The sequence below is a fragment of the Lacerta agilis genome, chromosome 18, assembly GCF_009819535.1.
Source record: "Lacerta agilis isolate rLacAgi1 chromosome 18, rLacAgi1.pri, whole genome shotgun sequence".
Classification (NCBI taxonomy): Eukaryota; Metazoa; Chordata; class Lepidosauria; order Squamata; family Lacertidae; genus Lacerta; species Lacerta agilis.
The window spans coordinates 7226753-7245503 of record NC_046329.1 but is presented as its reverse complement, the minus strand read 5'-3'; the positions used below and the strand labels follow the sequence as shown (position 1 = coordinate 7245503).

At 48.2% G+C, this 18751-nt stretch overlaps 1 protein-coding gene across 1 annotated transcript in view; it reads left to right on the top strand.

The window, feature by feature from the left end:
- The window catches only part of ANO8 (anoctamin 8), a 42163-nt gene that overhangs the window by 7161 nt on the left and 16251 nt on the right, over positions 1-18751 (top strand). Inside the window, exons 2-7 of the mRNA XM_033136636.1 lie at positions 6968-7078; positions 10697-10829; positions 12709-12847; positions 15058-15154; positions 15590-15706; positions 17464-17591. Of these exons, the coding sequence (XP_032992527.1) occupies positions 6968-7078; positions 10697-10829; positions 12709-12847; positions 15058-15154; positions 15590-15706; positions 17464-17591 (725 nt within the window). The remainder of the gene's footprint in view (positions 1-6967; positions 7079-10696; positions 10830-12708; positions 12848-15057; positions 15155-15589; positions 15707-17463; positions 17592-18751) is intronic.

Below are 18751 nucleotides of genomic sequence, written 5' to 3'. Positions count from 1 at the left end.
TCAAAGCATTCCTGACAGATGGCTGTCATGCCTCCGCTTAAAGACCTCCAAAGAAGGAGACTCCACCACACTCCTTGGCAGCAAATCCCACTGTCCAACAGCTCTCACTGTCAGGAAGTTCTTCCTAATGTTTAGGTGGAATCTTCTTTCTTGTAGTTTGAATCCATTGCTCCGTGTCCGCTTCTCTGGAGCAGCAGAAAACAACCTTTCTCCCTCCTCTATATGACATCCTTTGATATATTTGAACATGGCTATCATATCCCCCCTTAACCTTCTCTTCTCCAGGCTAAACATACCCAGCTCCCTAAGCCGTTCCTCATAACGCATCATTTCCAGGCCTTTGACCATTTTGGTTGCCCTCTTCTGGAAACGTTCCAGCTTGTCAGTATCCTTCTTGAACTGTGAACTTGAATATGTTAGCTTCATTTGCTAACCAACAGGTAAATAAATGTCTCTGAATACCCATTTCTGGAAATCACAAGTGGGGAGAGTAATAATAATAATAATAATAATAATCGTATATTATTTATACCCTGCCCATCTGGTTGGGTTTCCCCCAGCCACTCTGGGCAGCTCCCAACAGATTAAAAACAGAATAAAACATCAAACATTAAAAACGTCCCTAAACAGGGCTGCCTTCAGGTGTCTTCTAAAAGCCAGATGGTTGTTTATTTCCTTGACATCTGGTGGGAGCCACCACCGAGAAGGCCCTCTGCCTGGTTCCCTGTAACCTCGCTTCTCACAGTGAGGGAACCACCAGAAGACCCTTGGACCTGGACCTCAGTGTCTGGGCTCTCTACAGGGCTGCCTTCAGATGTCTTCTAAAGTGTAGTTACTCATCTCCTTGATGGGAGGGCGTTCCACAGGCAGGTGCCACCACCGAGAAGGCCCTCTGCCTGCTTCCCTGCAACCTCGCTTCTCGCAGGGAGGGAACCGCCAGAAGGCCCTCGGAGCTGGACCTCAGTGTCTGGGCAGAAGGATAGGGGCTCACCTGTTTCACAGGTAGTGCCTGGGAGCTCCCCTTTGGAGGCATCTGGTTAACTGCAGTGTGAACAGGATGCTGGACTCCAAAGGGCCTCCTTTGGCCTGATGCAGCCGCTTCAGGGCTCTTCTTAGCTTTTTAGGATTCCTAAATGGAGCCTCTGAAGACAGAGCCAGTCTACCTTAGAATGGCGGAGAGTGGGAGAAAGCAGTGTTAGAAACTCAGCTGTATAAGCTATATAACCTTAAACCTAGGTTGCGGTTGCCGCAATGGTATGTCTATCCACTGTTCTTTTTTCCAATGGTATGTCTAGCCACTGTTCTTTTTTCCAATGAAGAAATAATAATAATAATAATAATAATAATAATAATAATAATAATAATAATTATTATTATTATTATTATTATTATTTCTATATCGCTTTATATTTAAAGAAAACCATTTACAACACATTAAAACAACAAATGGAACAATCCAGAACGAAACAAATTCAAGCTTCTGGGAAAATATTTCAGATCCTCCCCTAAGTGACATTTTGCTCCCCCCCCTTATTTATTTACCTACTCAATTTATACAGCTGCCCCATAGCAGAAGGACTCTAGGAAGGCAGGGTGGTGTAGTGGTTAGAGTGTCCGGCTAGGGCCTGGGAGACCAGGGTTCAAATCCCCACTCCGCCGTGAAGCTCACGAGGTGACTTTTGGAGTCATTCGCAGGCTCTTAGCCTTCCTGGTAGGGTCATCGTAGGGATTAACTGAGGAGTGGGGTCAACCATGGACTCCTTGGAGGAAAAGGTGGGTTATAAATGTAACAAACAAGCAATTGGACCCACGCCAGTGAGAAAACGCGCCTGGCGCCTGGCTAATTTCTAACACTGCTACTGCTGTCACCTCCTACTCGAGGGTTTGCCTTTGGAGCACTGTGAGGACAGGAGGCTGGGCTTAGATAGGCCTCCTTTGGGTCGGATCCATCTTATGAATCACACGAAGGTGTGGCAAAACTGAATGCCCTTTGCACCTGTGAGCATTTCTTCACAGGCAGACGTACAAAATAGCCGAGGTGACCTGTCTTTGCATGGCCTGTTGGCTTTGCTTTCTTGCCCCTAAATTTTGGGCTCTCTGTTGCTCGGGAGAAGAGGAACGGGTGGGAAATGGAACAAAGGAGACCGCCTGGCCCCCGTGCATCCGTTCTGGTGGCAACTCCATCACCGGAGGCGGTTGCCATAGAGACGGGTAGCGTTTAGCAGCCCTGCTCCTTCCCCCTCCTTCCTCTCCCCTTTCCACTGTTTTCCCAGCGGAAGGTACCGAAGTGGGGAACTTACTGCTGCTGGCATCCTTCCGGGGGGGGCTTCATCAACCAGGTAAGGGACCTCTTTGATGCAGTTGCCGAGGGGCAAGTTGTTTGCACTCCAACACCCAGCAGAGATGAGACAAACCGGGGAGCTTGCATTTGAGGCACTGAGTCTTAGGCCTGTCGTAAAAAAAATTAGCATCCGTCGGCTTACGCTGCAAAGCTTTCTTTCCGGCTGCAGAGCAACAGGGGTCGGGAGGGAGCCTATTTCTGTCCTTATCATTGTTTCGCGGGTTTTCACCCCGGCGGCTTTTTGTGGGGAACTTCTTTCTGAACGTTGCCGCCTTTGTCCCTGTTGTGCACCTGGCTGGAGGGTCATAGCTGTCAAGTTTTGGATTTGAAAATAAGGGATCAGCAGTCTCACCTATCCCGGGGACAGTCACATGTCAGTGGTGGGCGGAGCCAGAAGCAAAAGTGGGCGGAGCAGCAATGTAAACTCCAAGTGGGCTCGGGTTTGGAGTGGAGCAAAGAGGAGGGCAGCCAGCAAAGAGGAGGGCAGCCATGTGCTCCGCGCAGTGGAGCCCCATCGTCTTCTTGTCTGATCCCATCAATACAGGACAGGAAGCAGCAGCAGCTCAAAGGCAGCCATGCTCCGGCCACAAGCTAACCCTATTGGCCGGCTGAGGGGCTCGGCAGCAATGGATAGGGGCTGATGCAGGGGGAGGAATACACCCCCCTGTAAGCACGGGAAACGGCTCCCACTTGCTTCGAGGGCTGAGGCTTTTCTCTCCAAGTAGGCGAGGTCTTCCCACCCAGTCCCTGGCCAGCAGGGGAGGAGCTGCTTCCATTAAAAACGGGAAATTTAAGGGAAATAAAAAATAAGGGAGAGCAGCGGGAAACTGCTTGAAATAAGGGGGAATCCCGGGGGAAACGGGATACTTGACAGCACTGTGGAGTGTCAGGATTGCAAATGAGCTGGACGCGAGGTGGACTGCAGGACAGAAAGCCATGCCTGTTGGATTTTTGCTGCCAAGGTGGCCACTGAAAGCGCAGAAACACTGCCCTCGAGGGGAGGTTTGGCAACCCTGCAGAGAAGGAGCCAGAGTTAACTGTTGCTGGGGGGACTCCAGATGCGATTTGTTGCACATTTGTGATTATTTGCGGTCAGAGCGGCACCAGGGTAGTTAGGCATTATCCATAGCTGTCAACTTTTCCCTTTTCTTGCGAGGAATCCTATTCAGAATAAGGGAATTTCTCTTTTTTTTAAAGGGAAAAGTTGACAGCTATGCATTATCCTGTTTTCAAGCCTGCAAAAGTTTCTGGACAGACGGACAACGGCACTTCGTTCCCTACCTGCGCCCAAACTTCCTGCTGAAAGGCTGGAACTTTTCCTATCGTCAAAGTTCTGGTTGTTTATTTATTTTCTCCCGCTTTCGTTCTGCAGAAGCGCCCCCCCCGGCGGTGTTAGCGCATTAACGCTTGGGAATCCTAGAATCCTAGAATCCTAGAGTTGGAAGAGACCCCAAGGGCCATCCAATCCAACCCCCTGCCAAGCAGGAAACACCATCAAAGCATTCCTGACAGATGGCTGTCAAGCCTCTGCTTAAAGACCTCCAAAGAAGGAGACTCCACCACACTCCTGGGCAGCAAACTCCACTGTCCAACAGCTCTTACTGTCAGGAAGTTCTTCCTAATGTTTAGGTGGAATCTTCTTTCTTGTAGTTTGAATCCATTGCCCCGTGTCCGCTTCTCCGGAGCAGCAGAAAACAACCTTTCTCCCTCCTCTATATGACATCCTTTGATATATTTGAACATGGCTATCCTATCACCCCTTAACCTTCTCTTCTCCAGGCTAAACATACCCAGCTCCCTAAGCCGTTCCTCATAAGGCATCGTTTCCAGGCCTTTGAACATTTTGGTTGCCCTCCTCTGCACACGTTCCAGCTTGTCAGTATCCTTCTTGAACTGGGGTGCAGAAAAGGCGGATGAAGTGGAATGATGTATCGAAAGTGAAGGGTAAACCCACCAGCGAATGCACAATTGTTACATCCGTGACGTGTTGCAGTGGACCCCCTAGCATAGGTGCCAACTCCATGGGGCTGAGGACAGCAGAGCTGTAGAGTTCGAAGGGACCCCCAGCGGTCATCTAGTCCAACCCCCCCTGCAACCCAGGAATCTCAGCTAAAGCATCCATGACAGGTAGCCATCCAACCTCTGCTTAAAAACCTCCGAGGAAGGAGAGTCCACCACCTCCCGAGGGTAGGAACGTCCCACTGTTGAAAAAGCTCTTGCTGTCAGAAAGTTCAGTTGGAATCTCCCGAATTCGGCAGAAAACAAGCTTGCTCCGTCTTCCAAGATTATTCGGTGCCACGTTTTTTGGATGCCCCTGAGCCTCTCTCGCCAGGCCTTCCTCCTGCGTCAAGGCCGCCCTCTTCCACCTGCAGTAAAAAATGTCTGCGGATCCCTTGCCAGAGGAACGAGAAACCCAGATCTCCCAGTGGGTATTTTAAGCTGACTCCTGACTTCAGCAACTGACCTCTCTCAAAATACGGTCGGCGGTCAGGTGTCAAGCTGGGTCAAAACACGAGGGGGCCTGGCAGAACGAGGAACGGGGCTCAAACCTCACCGTCATCCAAATGCACTATTTTTTTTTATTAATCTTTATAAAAAGGACCTCAGCAATGTAAACAGAAGCTTATCTCTCAAGGCTAGCCTCATGGACTATTAATAGATTGAGCACCATTCATTCAGAACTTGATGCCGTGCAGACACAGATCTGTTTATTTCATAACTGGACACCAGAAAAGCCCAGGTGTGCAGCCTGGGAGTCATTTTGGACTCACCGCTGTCCATGGAGGCGCAGGTCAATTCTGGGTCCAGGGCGGCTGTCTACCAGCTCCATCTGGTACACAGGATGAGACCCTCCCTGCCCGCAGACTGTCTGGCCAGAGTGGTGCATGCTCTGGTTATCTCCCACTTGGACTACAGCAATGCGCTCTACGTGGGGCTACCTTTGAAGGTGATCCGGAAACTACAACTAATCCAGAATGCGGCAGCTAGACTGGTAGACTGGGAGTGGCCGCCGAGACCATATAACACCGGTCCTGAAAGACCTCCATTGGCTCCCAGGACGTTTCCGAGCACAATGCACAGTGTTGGTGCTGACCTTGAAAGCCTGTATATTAATGTATGGGATGCGGGTGGCGCTGTGGTCTAAACCACTGAGCCTAGGACTTGCTGATCGGAAGGTCGGCGGTTCGAATCCCCGCAATGACGGGGTGAGCTCCCGTTGCTCGGTCCCAGCTCCTGCCCACCTAGCAGTTCGAAAGCACATCAAAGTGCAAGTAGATAAATAGGTACCTATCTGGTGGGAAGGTAAACGGCATTTCTGGTTCGCCAGAAGCGGCTTAGTCATGCTGGCCACATGACCCGGAAGCTGTCTGCGGACAAACGCCGGCTCCCTCGGCCTATAGAGCGAGATGAGCACTGCAACCCCAGAGTCGTCCGCGACTGGACCTAATGGTCAGGGGTCCCTTTACCTTTTTATATTAATGTATGGGTTGTTGTTGTTTTCTTTTCTTTTCTTTTCTTTTTGATTCTCACTCACTTTTCTCTCTCTTTTTTCTTTTTTTTTAATTAAAATGTTCTTGGTTTACAAAGTGTGTGTAATGTCTCTCGTATTTTTCCATAAAACATTTTTACAGATCAATTTTAGTTGTTGAGACATTAGGGAGAGAGGGGGGGGGGAAGGAAGTGGGTGGGGTGGGGAAGATGATGTTTCTATTTTCCTTAATATATGTAGGATTTGGTATCGGCGTCGCTTGTGTTGGTTCTCTGTCGGTTGCTTGTGTTTCTTTGGCGGTGAGAGGTTGCGATTGGCGTAGGGTTTGATTGTTCATTTGTGGGTGGCTGTGGTGGTCTTTGGTTTCCTGTGTGAGTGGGGTGGGTGGGTGTTTTGGATCAGGTTAGCCCTCACTCACTTTATCTCTTTCTTTTCCTGTCTCACTCTTAGCTTTTTATACATGAAATTCATACATACATGGATTTGTATGGGTTTGGGGGAACTTTTTCAGCTACATCGCTGTGAGCCAGACTAGCTTTTAAAGGCGCAGGGGGAGCGCACCTACCGTATATACTTGAGTATAAGCCTAGTTTTTCAGCACATTTTTTGTGCTGAAAAAGCTGCCCTCGGCTTATACTTGAGTGAGGCGGGCGGTGGGGGGTGGCAAGAAAGAAGCCCTTTCTCTCCGCTCGTGCCGCCACCCGCTCACCCCAGTCAACCATTCCTTAAGAAGCGTACAAGAAAGGCGGATCTTTACTCTCCCCAGGCAGCTTGTTCCATTCCTGAACTGCTTGCATAAATGCAAACTTGGCAAAGGAGGAAGAGGAAGGAGCAGCCCAAAAGGCTGCTTTCAGGCTGCTCGTTCCTCCTCCTCCTCCACAGCGGCAAAGGTGAACCGGCTTATACTCGAGTCAATAAGATTTCCCAGGTTTTTGTAGGAAAATTAGGTGCCTCGGTTTATATTCGAGACGGCTTATACTCGGGTATATACGGTAGTTTTGCTTTCGGAAACTTTGCAACCAGGTGGAGATGGAGATGCCACGCCGGCCTTGTTCCCACCTGCCGCCGTCGTGCACACCCCTCTTGCGAGGCGGGATGTTTTAACTGGCTCATCCTTGCTCTTCTCCGCCCCACAGATAAGCTCTTCGGAAAGAGGCTGCTGCAGGCCGGGCGTTACATCATGTCCCACAAATCGTGGATGAAAACGGTGCCTACGGAAAACTGCGACGTGCTGATGACACTGCCAGGTGTGTTTTCGGTTCTTCGGTTCCAAACATAGGAGGCTGCCTGCCGCCAAGTCAGAACCCTGCTCCACCTAGCTCAGTTTTGCCTACACAGGCTGGCAGCAGCAGCCGCCCAGGGTTGCAGGCAGGGGATCGGGAGGCACTGTGGTCTAAACCACTGAGCCTCTTGGGCTTGCCGATCGGAAGGTCGGCGGTTCGAATCCCCGCAGTGACGGGGTGAGCTCCCGTTGCTCAGTCCCAGCTCCTGCCAACCTAGCAGTTCGAAAGCACACCGGCGCAAGTAGATAAATAGGTACCGCTGCGGCGGGAAGGTAAGCGGCGTTTCCGTGCGCTCTGGTTTCCGTCACGGTGTCCCGTTGCGCCAGAAGCGGTTCGGTCCTGCTGGCCACACGACCCGGAAAGCTGTCTGCGGACAAACGCCGGCTCCCTCGGCCCGAAAGCAGAGATGAGCGCCGCAACCCCAGAGTCGCCTTTGACTGGACTTAACCGTCCAGGGGTCCTTTACCTTTTACCTTTTACCCTACAGTCCTTCCTTCCCCCCCTCCCCCAGCGAACCCAGAGAATAGCAGGGACGGACAGCTAGGGACGGAGCCTCCATATCCAGGCACCGTCTACCCGCAAAGCCGCAAAGGAAAACGGGCAGGTGCAGAAGCTTCCAGATCCGTTCTGCGTGCTGAAAAAGGCGGCTTTGCCAAGGCCCTGGCGGGTGGTGGCTCCCCTGCCTCTCCCCCCCCCCCCCATTCCGGGCAGGGAAAGGAAGATTGCTGAATGTTGGTTTCAGGCTCGATCGCTTATAATCAGACACCAGGCTGGGCGAGAGGCCAGACCGTAATGTAGGATGGAGGAAAGGGGGGGGGGAGAGAGAGAAACGAACTTCTCTTCGTAAGCCTTCCGATGTGCCTTTGATCAGGAAGGTCCCCTGCAGGAACCTGGCAATTGCGTCACTCGTCCGATTTATTTTTAAAAAATTCGTTTCGTTTCATAACGTACGTAAAGCAGAGAGGGCGTAACGACACGTGAAAGTGCAAAAAGAGGAATACTAAACTACGAAGCTGGCACGTACCATATAATGCGTACCGTGGGAGCTTGTTACTTCTTTTTTTTTTTTAATAAGAATTTATTGGATTTTCAAAATCAAATTAAACAAAATACAAATACACACAATACACACACTACACAAGAACACACCGACAAAACAAAACAATTAATTAACAATCCTTCTCTTCTTTAAAATCCTAGACTTGGGACTTCCTCACGTCCTCTCTTATGCGTTCATTTCTAATCTTCTTTAGTAACTTTGTAACATTGTATTTCTTACATCTAATCTTAATCTTACAGTTGTAATCAACATATCTTAAATCATACAACTTGTTCTTATCAAATCAAACGTCAAATTCCAAATCTTAACTTCTTATATCCTTTCTTCACTTAACTTAGTAAAGTTGTTGCCATTGCTCCTTCTGATTCCAGCTTCAAAAATATAAAAATCAACACATTTTAACAAAAACCTAAGTATTTCTTCCATTCTCATAATCTGTTTCCCCCTCTGATGTCGGAGTACCGTGGTCAGCATTCGTAATATACCTCTTAATTCCCATCCCCATTAGCTTGTTACTTCAGCCCACGTGCAAGGAAAAAAACGTCCGTGTTATCGGATGATCAAGTCTGGTTGCAGATTTTCCAGGCTTGGGTTCTTAAAACGGCGTTTCCGCTGTTAATAATAATAATAATAATTACTTATATCCCCGCCCATCTGGCCGGGCCTCCCCAGCTACTCTGGGTGGCTTCCAACAGAATGTTAAAAACACAATAAAACATCAAACATTTGATAAAGCAATGCCAAGTCATATTAAAAGTACCGGTACCTGGAGCTTCTTGTTGTTGTTGTTGTTGAGTTGTTTAGTCACGTCCGACTCTTCGTGACGTCCAGATGGAAGTAAGTCAAACAGATGATGACCGGCATTGTCGCAGATCCTTTGCATCCCGGTCATCATCTGTTGGACTTACTTCCATCTGGACGTCGCTACAGGACTTTATACACAGGAACGGTTTTTCCCCTTGTGCCATTAAATTTTTATTTTTATTTTTTTATAAGAAATTTATTAAATTTTCCAATAAAACGAACAATACAAAATACAATGAAACAAACAACAACAACCACAAACAAAGAACTACAAAAAATACAAAAATTATAACTAACTTTATCATAATCATAACATAATAGTGGGACCTCCTCACGTCCTCTCTTCTGCGTTCATTACTAATCTTCTTTAGTAACTTTGTAACATTATAAAATCCTCTTTCTCACCTAATCTTATCATTATAAACCTTAATCAACATTTAACTATTATAATCCTAATAAGATCCATATAACATTATTCTAACTACTTCTTATATCCTACTTTCAACTAACTTCTAACAATACTGTAGCCTAAAATGTCCTTCTGATTTCAATTTCAAATGTCTATCTTTTCACGTCGTTTCAAATAATCTTTAAATTTCTTCCAATCCTCCTGCACCATTTCCTCCCCTGTTCTCGGAGTTTCGCGCTCAGTTTTGCGAGTTCCATATATTCAATCAACTTCATTTGCCAATCTTCCACTGTTGGTAGTTCTTCAGTTTTCCAGTTTTTAGCTATCAAAATCCTAGCAGCTGTAGTGGCAGACATAAAAAATGTTCTGTCTTTATTGGGGATTTCATAGTTGGTCATGCCCAGCAGAAAGGCCTCTGGTTTCTTAGTGAATGTGTTTTTCAACACCTTTTTAAGCTCATTATAAATCTTCTCCCAGAAGTCCTTTACCTTTGGGCACGTCCACCACATATGAAAGAAGGTACCTTCATGCCAGTAATTTTTTTAAACTCGTAGTTGTGTAGCGGAAGGGGAATCAGTTGAAAGATCCCTAACTGGTTGATCCGAGCGTTTAAAATTAACTAACCACCGCAGCCCTGGAGTGCCTGAAGTCCGTATCTGACTACAGCAGCTAAAAAAGCCAATGCAATTCTGGGCTGCATCAATAGGAGTATAGCATCTAGATCAAGGGAGGTAATAGTACCACTGTATTCCGCTCTGGTCAGACCTCACCTGGAATACTGTGTCCAGTTCTGGGCACCACAGTTCAAGAAGGATACGGACAAGCTGGAAGGTGTCCAGAAGAGGGCAACCGAAATGGTCCAAGGCCCGGAAACGATGCCTTATGAGGAACGGCTTAGGGAGCTGGGTATGTTTAGCCTGGAGAAGAGAAGGTTAAGGGGTGATCTGATAGCCATGTTCAAATATATAAAAGGATGTCATATAGAGGAGGGTGAAAGGTTATTTTCTGCTGCTCCAGAGAAGCGGACACGGGGCAATGGATTCAAACTACAAGAAAGGAGATTCCACCTAAACATTAGGAAGAACTTCCTGACAGTAAGAGCTGTTGGACAGTGGAATTTGCTGCCAAGGAGTGTGGTGGAGTGTCCTTCTTTGGAGGTCTTGAAGCGGACGTTTGGCAGCCATCTGTCAGGAATGCTTTGATGGTGTTTCCTGCTTGGCAGGGGGTTGGACTGGATGGCCCTTGGGGTCTCTTCCAACTCTAGGATTCTAGGATTCTACTCACTCTCTTTTTCCAAATGCCTCTCCAGACACGACCGACGACCACACGCTTCTGTGGCTGCTGAACCACATCCGGCTGGGTATCCCGGAGCTCATCATTCAGATACGGCACCACAAGCACACCCGGGTCTACGCCTTTTTCGTCACAGCGACTTACGAAAGGCAGGTCCCTTCTCCAGAGGGTGGCAGGTTTTGGGTGGGCGTGCGGTGGGCCGGCGGGGAGCGAGGAAGGGCTTCCTTCCTCTCCAAACAACCCTCCTTTTCCTGCCTTTTAAAACCATGTCAGAATTATAAAGAATTACAGTCGTACCTTGAGATCCCGAACGCCTCGCGAGTCGAACGGTTCTGCTCCCGAACGCTGCAAACCCAGAAGTGACTGTTCCGGTTTGCGAACGTTCTTTGGAACCCAAATGTCCGGCGCGGCCTCCGATCCAATCGGAAGCCGCACCTTGGTTTCCGAACGTTTGGGAAGTCGGGTGGACTTCTGGAACGGATTCTGTTTGACTTCCGAGGTACCGCTGTATAGGGCTTGGGGAGGAGGGCAGGGGAGCGCGTGGGAGCATGCGCCCATACGTGTGCGCACACACTATTTCCGGCACACTTCCAGAAGAAGAAGAAGAAGAGTTTGGATTTGATACCCCGCTTTATCACTACCTGAAGGAGTCTCAAAGCGGCTCACATTCTCCTTTCCCTTCCTCCCCCACAACAAACACTCTGTGAGGTGAGTGGGGCTGAGAGACTTCAGAGAAGTGTGACTAGCCCAAGGTCACCCAGCAGCTGCATGCGGAGGAGAGGAGATGCGAACCCGGTTCACCAGATTAGGAGTCTACCGCTCTTAACCACTACACCACACTGGCTCTCAGGTCGGAGGAGCACCGGAAATAGCTTGTGTGTATGCACACAGGCCTCCTCCAACCCAAAAGTGCACCGGAAATGACACTTGCACATGCGCACAAGCCGTGCTGGTAAGAGTGGGTGGCAGCAGCGGGCAGCAGGGGTCGCTGCAGGCTGGATTATTGAGTCCCTCTGGCCGTATCCGTCCCGCGGTCCGTAGTTTGGAGACCTCTGGGCTAGAACTTTTCCCACACCTACCTAGAGATGCTATCGGAGAAGCATGGGGCTTTTTGAATGGAAGGGAGAAGTGAAGGCAGCCTTCCCTCCTCTAAAAAACAATGAAAAAATGGTATTTTAAAAAATGTCCTGAGCAAATCCGTTGTCTGTTGCTTTAAGTGAAGATCAAAATTCAAAGCAAGTTCATTTCACTCAAGTCTGATCGGCAATGCAATATAGAAACTTATTTGCGCAGGTCTGTGTCTCGAAGTATATTATGTATAAATTGGTCATCGCTGTAGTTTAATGATGGGGTATCTTTGCATATTCCTCATGGTGTGAATAGAATATATCTTTTATCTCCTTTTATCGGCCGAAAGGACCAAGGATGGTCGCAAGGAACAACAAATAAATTTTGACTCAAGATTGTTGTCATAGCTAGCAGGGGCGAAACCCTGAAATTGGGTTAGAGAGTATGAAGTCGCCAACGGGCTGCATCATCTTCTCTTGGCAACTTCTGGTGGGGATGATGCACAGAAAATCCCCTTTGAAGGGGGAAGGAACTTCGACAGGAAATAAACGTTGCTATCGTGAAGTTAAGGGTGCATTTGGCACAGCTGGGGAATTAAAAAAAAAGGAAGGAACTATTGCTTTGCAGACCAAAATCTGCAATAGCTGATAGGTTTGTCTAGTGCAGTGTTTTTCAACCACTGTTCCGCGGCACACTAGTGTGCCGCGAGATGTTGCCTGGTGTGCCGCGGGAAAAATTGAAAAATTACTTTATATATAGTCAATATAGGCACAGAGTTAATTTTTTTAACATTTTCTAATGGTGGTGTGCCTCGTGATTTTTTTCATGAAACAAGTGTGCCTTTGCCCAAAAAAGGTTGAAAAACACTGGTCTAGTGGCCACTGGGCTTGGGCTTCAGAGCATGTGCAGACTTCCTGCCCTCTTAAGTCTCCTTTCTCCACCCCCCGTTCTTCTCGGCAGCTTGCTCCGGGGGGCTGATGAGATTGGCTTGCGGAAGCCGGTGAAAGCGGAGTTCGGAGGCGGGATGCGGAGCTTCTCCTGCGAGGAGGATTACATCTACGAGAACATCGAAAACGAACTTTATTTTTTCACTTCTCAGGTGGGTGCTGCCCCCGGGAATAGGCTGTGTGGGGTGTGATATATGGATGGCAGTCAAATTCAACATTCCTGGTTTTCCTAGAGTGGATATGCAAGGGGATGTTTGGTCCAGCCAGTCGGAACTTCCTGTTTCCTCCTGGGCTGGGACATACTTCCTCTTTCGTGTGACTAGAAGTGGGCATAACCTTACCTGTGCAGGTAACAGAACCACAAGACACACAGCCCTCCTCCCCTCTTTTTCCATCTTCCTTCTTCCTTCCTTCTTCTTTCCATCTTCCTTCATGTGAGCTTCAGTAACTGCCAATCTGCAGTCACTGGGATTAACCCCTCGATTTTGGGTAGATTCACATGTATATACTATGTAACTAAGTCTGCCTTCAGGGATCAATCTGTGAACTGAATGTGTGAGTAAACGTCTTTTATATACCTTTCTGTGTATAAGACGCCCCCCATGTATAAGATGCCCCCTATTTGGGGGGACTCCAAATTAAGAAAACACCCCTCAGACGAGCCCCAATTTTAAACCCAATTTTTTGGTAAAAAAAAAATCTGTAAAGTGAGAGTCATTCGCAACTAGACTTAACTGTCAGGGGTCCTTTACCTATTTTATTATTATTATTATTATTATTATTATTATTATTATTATTATTATTATTATCAGCACTTTTTCTGGGGGGTGGGTGCAGGGGTACGCATACCCCTAAGCATTTTGTGAATCTTTGTACTTTCATCCATTTGCTGTATTTATTTTTCCCAATCTGAACTATAAAATGTTGATTTTCTTGAGTCTAAATGAGAGTACCCCTAAACATATTCTTAGGGAAAAAAGCACTGATGATGATGATTTCATTTATACCCCACCCATCTGACTGGGTTGCCCCAGCCACTCTGGGCAGCTTCCAACATATATAAAAACATAATAAAACATTATTATTATTACTATTATTATTATTACTATTATTATTATTATTATTATTATTATTATTATTATTATTATTATTTAAAAACTTCCCTATATAGGGCTGCCTTCTGATGTCTTCTAAAGATTATATAGTTACTTGTCTCCTTGGCTTGAGGTTCGAATAACTCCATACCCTCCAAATAGGGTGGAGCTGTGGGTTAAACCACAGAGCCTAGGGCTTGCCGATCAGAAGGTCGGTGGTTCAAATCCCCGTGACGGGGTGAGCTCCCTTTGTTCGGTCCCAGCTCCTGCCAACCTAGCAGTTCAAAAGCATGCCAGTGCAAGTAGATAAATAGGTATCGCTCTGGCGGGAAGGTAAACAGCGTTTCCGTGCGCAGCTCTGGTTTGCCAGAAGCGGCTTATTCATGCTGGCCACATGACCCGGAAGCTGACTGTGGACAAACGCCGACTCCCTCGGCCTATAGAGCGAGATGAGCGCAGCAACCTCAGAGTCGGACATGACTGGATCTAACGGTCAGGGGTCCCTTTACCTTTAAGGAAAAATGGGACATTCCGGGATCAAATCAGAAACCAGGATGGCTTCTGTAAATCCAGGACTGTGCCTGGAAAATAGGGACACTCGCAGGGTCTGATGAAAAAGCAGGGACAATGGGGTGGCCTCCTCTCCTCCTGCTCTGCAGCCTGATAGAACATCTGCTGCTAGGAAGAGCCAAAGGCAGATGTTGTCTTAGCAGAGGCAATGGAGCAGCCCTGCTCACCTTCTCTGCTCTGTAGCCTGATGGAACATCTGCTGCTAGGAAGAGCCAAAGGCAGATGTTGTCTTAGCAGAGGCAATGGAGCAGCCCTGCTCACCTTCTCTGCTCTGCAGCCTGATGGAACATCTGCTGCTAGGAAGAGCCAAAAGCAGATGTTGTCTTAGCAGAGGCAGTGGAGCAGCCCTGCTTCCCTTCTCTGCTCTGCAGCCTGATGGAACATCTGCTGCTAGGAAGAACCAAAGGCAGGTGTTGTTTTAGCAGAGGCAGTGGAGCAGCCCTGCTTCCCTTTTCTGTTCTGCAGCCTCATGGAACATCTGCTGCTAGGAAGAGCCAACGGTAGGTGTTGTCTTAGCAGAGGCAATGGAGGAGCCCTGATTTTTTTCTGTGCTCTGCAGCCTGATGGAACGGCTGCCGCCCGCTTAGTAATGTTTCTTAAAACAGCGGTAGGTGCCAAGACCCAGTTCTGGCTCGAAGGGTGTGGGGCTGGTGACCCCGGGTGGTCCAGTCACTGCTTCCCCCTCTCCCCTCTTTCAGGAACGTCAGAGTGTCATCAGGTATTGGCTGGAGAACCTGCGAGCCAAACAGGGCGAGGCTCTGCACAACATCCACTTCCTGGAAGGCCAGCCGATCGGTGAGTGGGGATTTGGGCCAGAAGGCGGGGCATGTCGAGTGGTGAGTGTCTTCCTGAAGAGCTGAACTGAAATTTGTGCTGGGTCTTCTGAATTTTGGATAGTTTCACCTGTAAAACTTGGCCATTGTCGTTCTTCTGCCACATCCTTCTAAGAGACTAATTCACCCATTTGGCAGAAACTTGCTGGGGAGGGGGGGGGAACCACTTCTGGGGATGGGGTTTGGCCTGCCCACCCACCCCAAAAGCTCATTCCACTCTTGGGGTCCGACAGGGCAAAGTAGGTCTGTTCTCAAAGTCAAATGACATGGCCTGCTATGGCATTGCAAAGGATTAGGGCTCAGGTAGCTGCTGTTGCCGTATCCAGGGTCGAAGGAGGTTTCTGCGTCACCCCTGCCCCCCTCACCTCCTGCGCCTCCCCTTTTCTTTTCTCCGCAGTTCCCGAGTTGGCTGCCCGGGGCATTCTCCAGCAGGTCTTCCCCATCCACGAGCAACGGATCCTCAACCGGCTGATGAAATCGTGGGTACAAGCCATTTGCGAACCGCAACCTTTGGGTACGAAATTCCGTCCTCCCCTGTCCCCCCTCCTGTTCCGAGAACACTTGGGGGGCCCCGCAGGTTCCCCTCCCCGCCCCGATCTAAAGAGAGACGCTTCCCCCCCACCCCTCTCTCAGGAGGCAATGCCTTTCCCCAAATAGAAGGATTCCTTCATCTCGCACTACAACTCCCATCAGCCCTGGCAACTAGTCGTGGGGGCTGATGGGAGTTGGAGTCCAAAGATTTCCCCCCACCCCTGATCTAAGGAGAAATGGCATTCCCTCCTGGAAGTGGCAGCGTGCCTCTTCCAAATACAGTCATACCCCGGGTTGCGGACGTTCGAGTTAAAAACGCCCGTAACCTGGAAGCGTTTCCGGAGCATGCGCGACCCCCAGATGCGCAGAACGCTTTTGCGCACTTCGCACATGTGCAGAAGCGCTTGAATCACGCTACTTCCGGGTTTTTTCTTGGGGGGGGGGGCGTGTTGGTGTTAAGCACGCCCTGGGAAGGGGGGAAGAAGGCATACCAGGGGCAGAGTTTCTTTATAATGGCCAGATTTTTCTGTTGCTCCGAGTCCTTTAGGCGCCGTAAGCACGCCCATGTTACGTAGCGCGATCCGGAACGGATCGCTTGCGTAACGCGGGGTAACCACTGTGCACTTGTACCTTGGTTCTCAAACTTAATCAGGTAGGTAGGCGTGTTGGTCTGCCATAGTCAAAACAAAATAAAAAAATAAAAAAAATTCCTTCCAGTAGCACCTTAGAGCAGTGTTTTTCAACCACTGTTCCGCGGCACACTAGTGTGCCGCGAGATGTTGCCTGGTGTGCCGTGGGAAAAATTGAAAAATTCAAGAGAATTACTTTATATATAGTCAATATAGGCACAGAGTTAAATTTTTTAACATTTTCTAATGGTGGTGTGCCTCGTGATTTTTTTCATGAAACAAGTGTGCCTTTGCCCAAAAAAGGTTGAAAAACACTGCCTTAGAGACTGTAAATGGAAAATCCCAGGTGTGGAACGGCCCAGGCACCTGGCCCTTAGGGATAAGCCCACTGGTTTCTGCGGAGTTAAATAAAAGAAGTCCAGCCACTGGAGCAAGGACAAGACAGGGTTTATTATTGCGCCATAGGTTACAGTAAAACTGCACACCGAGAGCAGCGTTACAAGAACTTTTAAAAACTCCTATCATATCCCTGAATACGGTTTGGAAACATCATCACTACATCATCACTACATCATGAAAGGGAAGGGTTACACATGATTAACATATAGGAAAAACAAGATTAGCATATGGGGGAAACAGAGCAATATCAGGGAGATAGCCCTGGGCCAATGTGAATGGGTGTTAAGTATTGGCAAGGATACCTTGAGCACTTATCTGGGAGAGAACAATGGGATTCCGGTTGAGGGATATTAGCCCGGTGGCTTCCTGAAGCACCCAGAGATTACCTGCTGAGGCATTTCCCTGTGCACGTGGTCTCTCCCCTACTGGATCATGGCTGAGAGATGGGTCCCCTTAAGGGCATCACTCCACACCCCAAATGAGTTTGCTCGGGAGGAAACTTTGCTTAGGTGACCCCCCCCCCCATAATTTCCGTAACAAGACCAACTAAGTTTGTTTTTGGTATGAGCTTCCGTGTGCATGCACACTTCTTCAGATACCTCCAGATACTTCTTCAGGGAGTTGGACGTCCCTGTTCTAAAGGAAAGATTGGGGTGCTGAATTGACTTCGGTCCAGCCTCGTTCTTCTTTCCTTCCCCCTTGCCACCCCCAGATGATATCTGTGACTACTTTGGCGTGAAGATCGCCATGTATTTTGCCTGGCTGGGCTTCTACACGTCGGCCATGGTCTACCCTGCCGTCTTCGGCTCCCTCCTCTACACCTTCACGGAGAACGATCAGGTGAGGACGTGTTACCTGTAGAACAGGGGAGGGGGAGAGAGAGTAAAATACCGTATTTTTCGCTCCATAAGACGCACTTTTTTCCTCCTAAAAAGTAAGGGGAAATATCTGTGCGTCTTATGGAGTGAATGGTGGTCCCTTGAGCTGAATTGCCCAGGGGCCAAAAGAGGACCATGCTTTTTCTTTTACAAAGAGAAAAGGGGGTGTTGAAAGGACCCCGCTGAGCAGCTGATCAGCAAGAGATCGGGAGAGAGATAAGAGTCCCGGCTCCCTTTCAGCCCCGCCCTCCGTTGTTGAATGTGCTGCAGAGGGAGGTTGTTTGTTTCCCCAGCGACATGGGACTGGCTGATTAGATTATCTGTCTGGAAACTGTAGAAAAGGCTCCCTTTCCTTTAGAAGCTGCAGAAATGTGAGTTGAACCCCATAAAATGGGGCTTTCCCTCTTTGCTTTTCCCCCTTTGCAAAAGGAACTTTGCTTTTCCCCTTTGCAAAAAAAGCGGCAAAACTTTTAGCTGGTTCTCAAAAAAACCAGGGCTTTTCCCTTTCCAAAAAAAAAGCTGCAAAACTTTGAGCTGATCCTCAAAAAAACAGGGTTTTTCCCTTTGCAAAAAAGTTGCTAAACTTTTAGCTGATCCTAAAAAAAAACTAAAAAAAAACCCCAGGGCTTTTAGAGGAGGAAAACCATAAAAAAAAATCTGGGTATCCTCCTCTAAAAACGAGGTGCGCCCTATGGTCCGGTGCGCCCTATGGCGCAAAAAATACGGTAACAGGGTGGGCAGGATTCAGGCCCAGGGCCGGATTTCAGTTTGATGAGGCCCTAAGCTACTGAAGGTAATGGGGCCCTTTCTATTTCCAGCTGTCCTTTGTCGACAACAAATTGTTACTGGTTTTTTGTGTTGAATATATGCTACGTGGTCATTTATGGACCTAAAAGGTATCTCAAGCCATTTGCACACGCAGAATGTAGGCACCCTATATATAGAAAGGAGCAAACCGGTGATATTTGAGGGAGCAGGCTAGCAGGCGGGGCCCATGACTTACATCACAGGAGCCGACACAACACAAAAACACTGTTGCTGTATGTAGGTTTCACTTTATTTGTTTTTAATCTTATATTTTGGAAATGTACATCCAGGTGTTTTTTTTTCCTTTAATTTTTT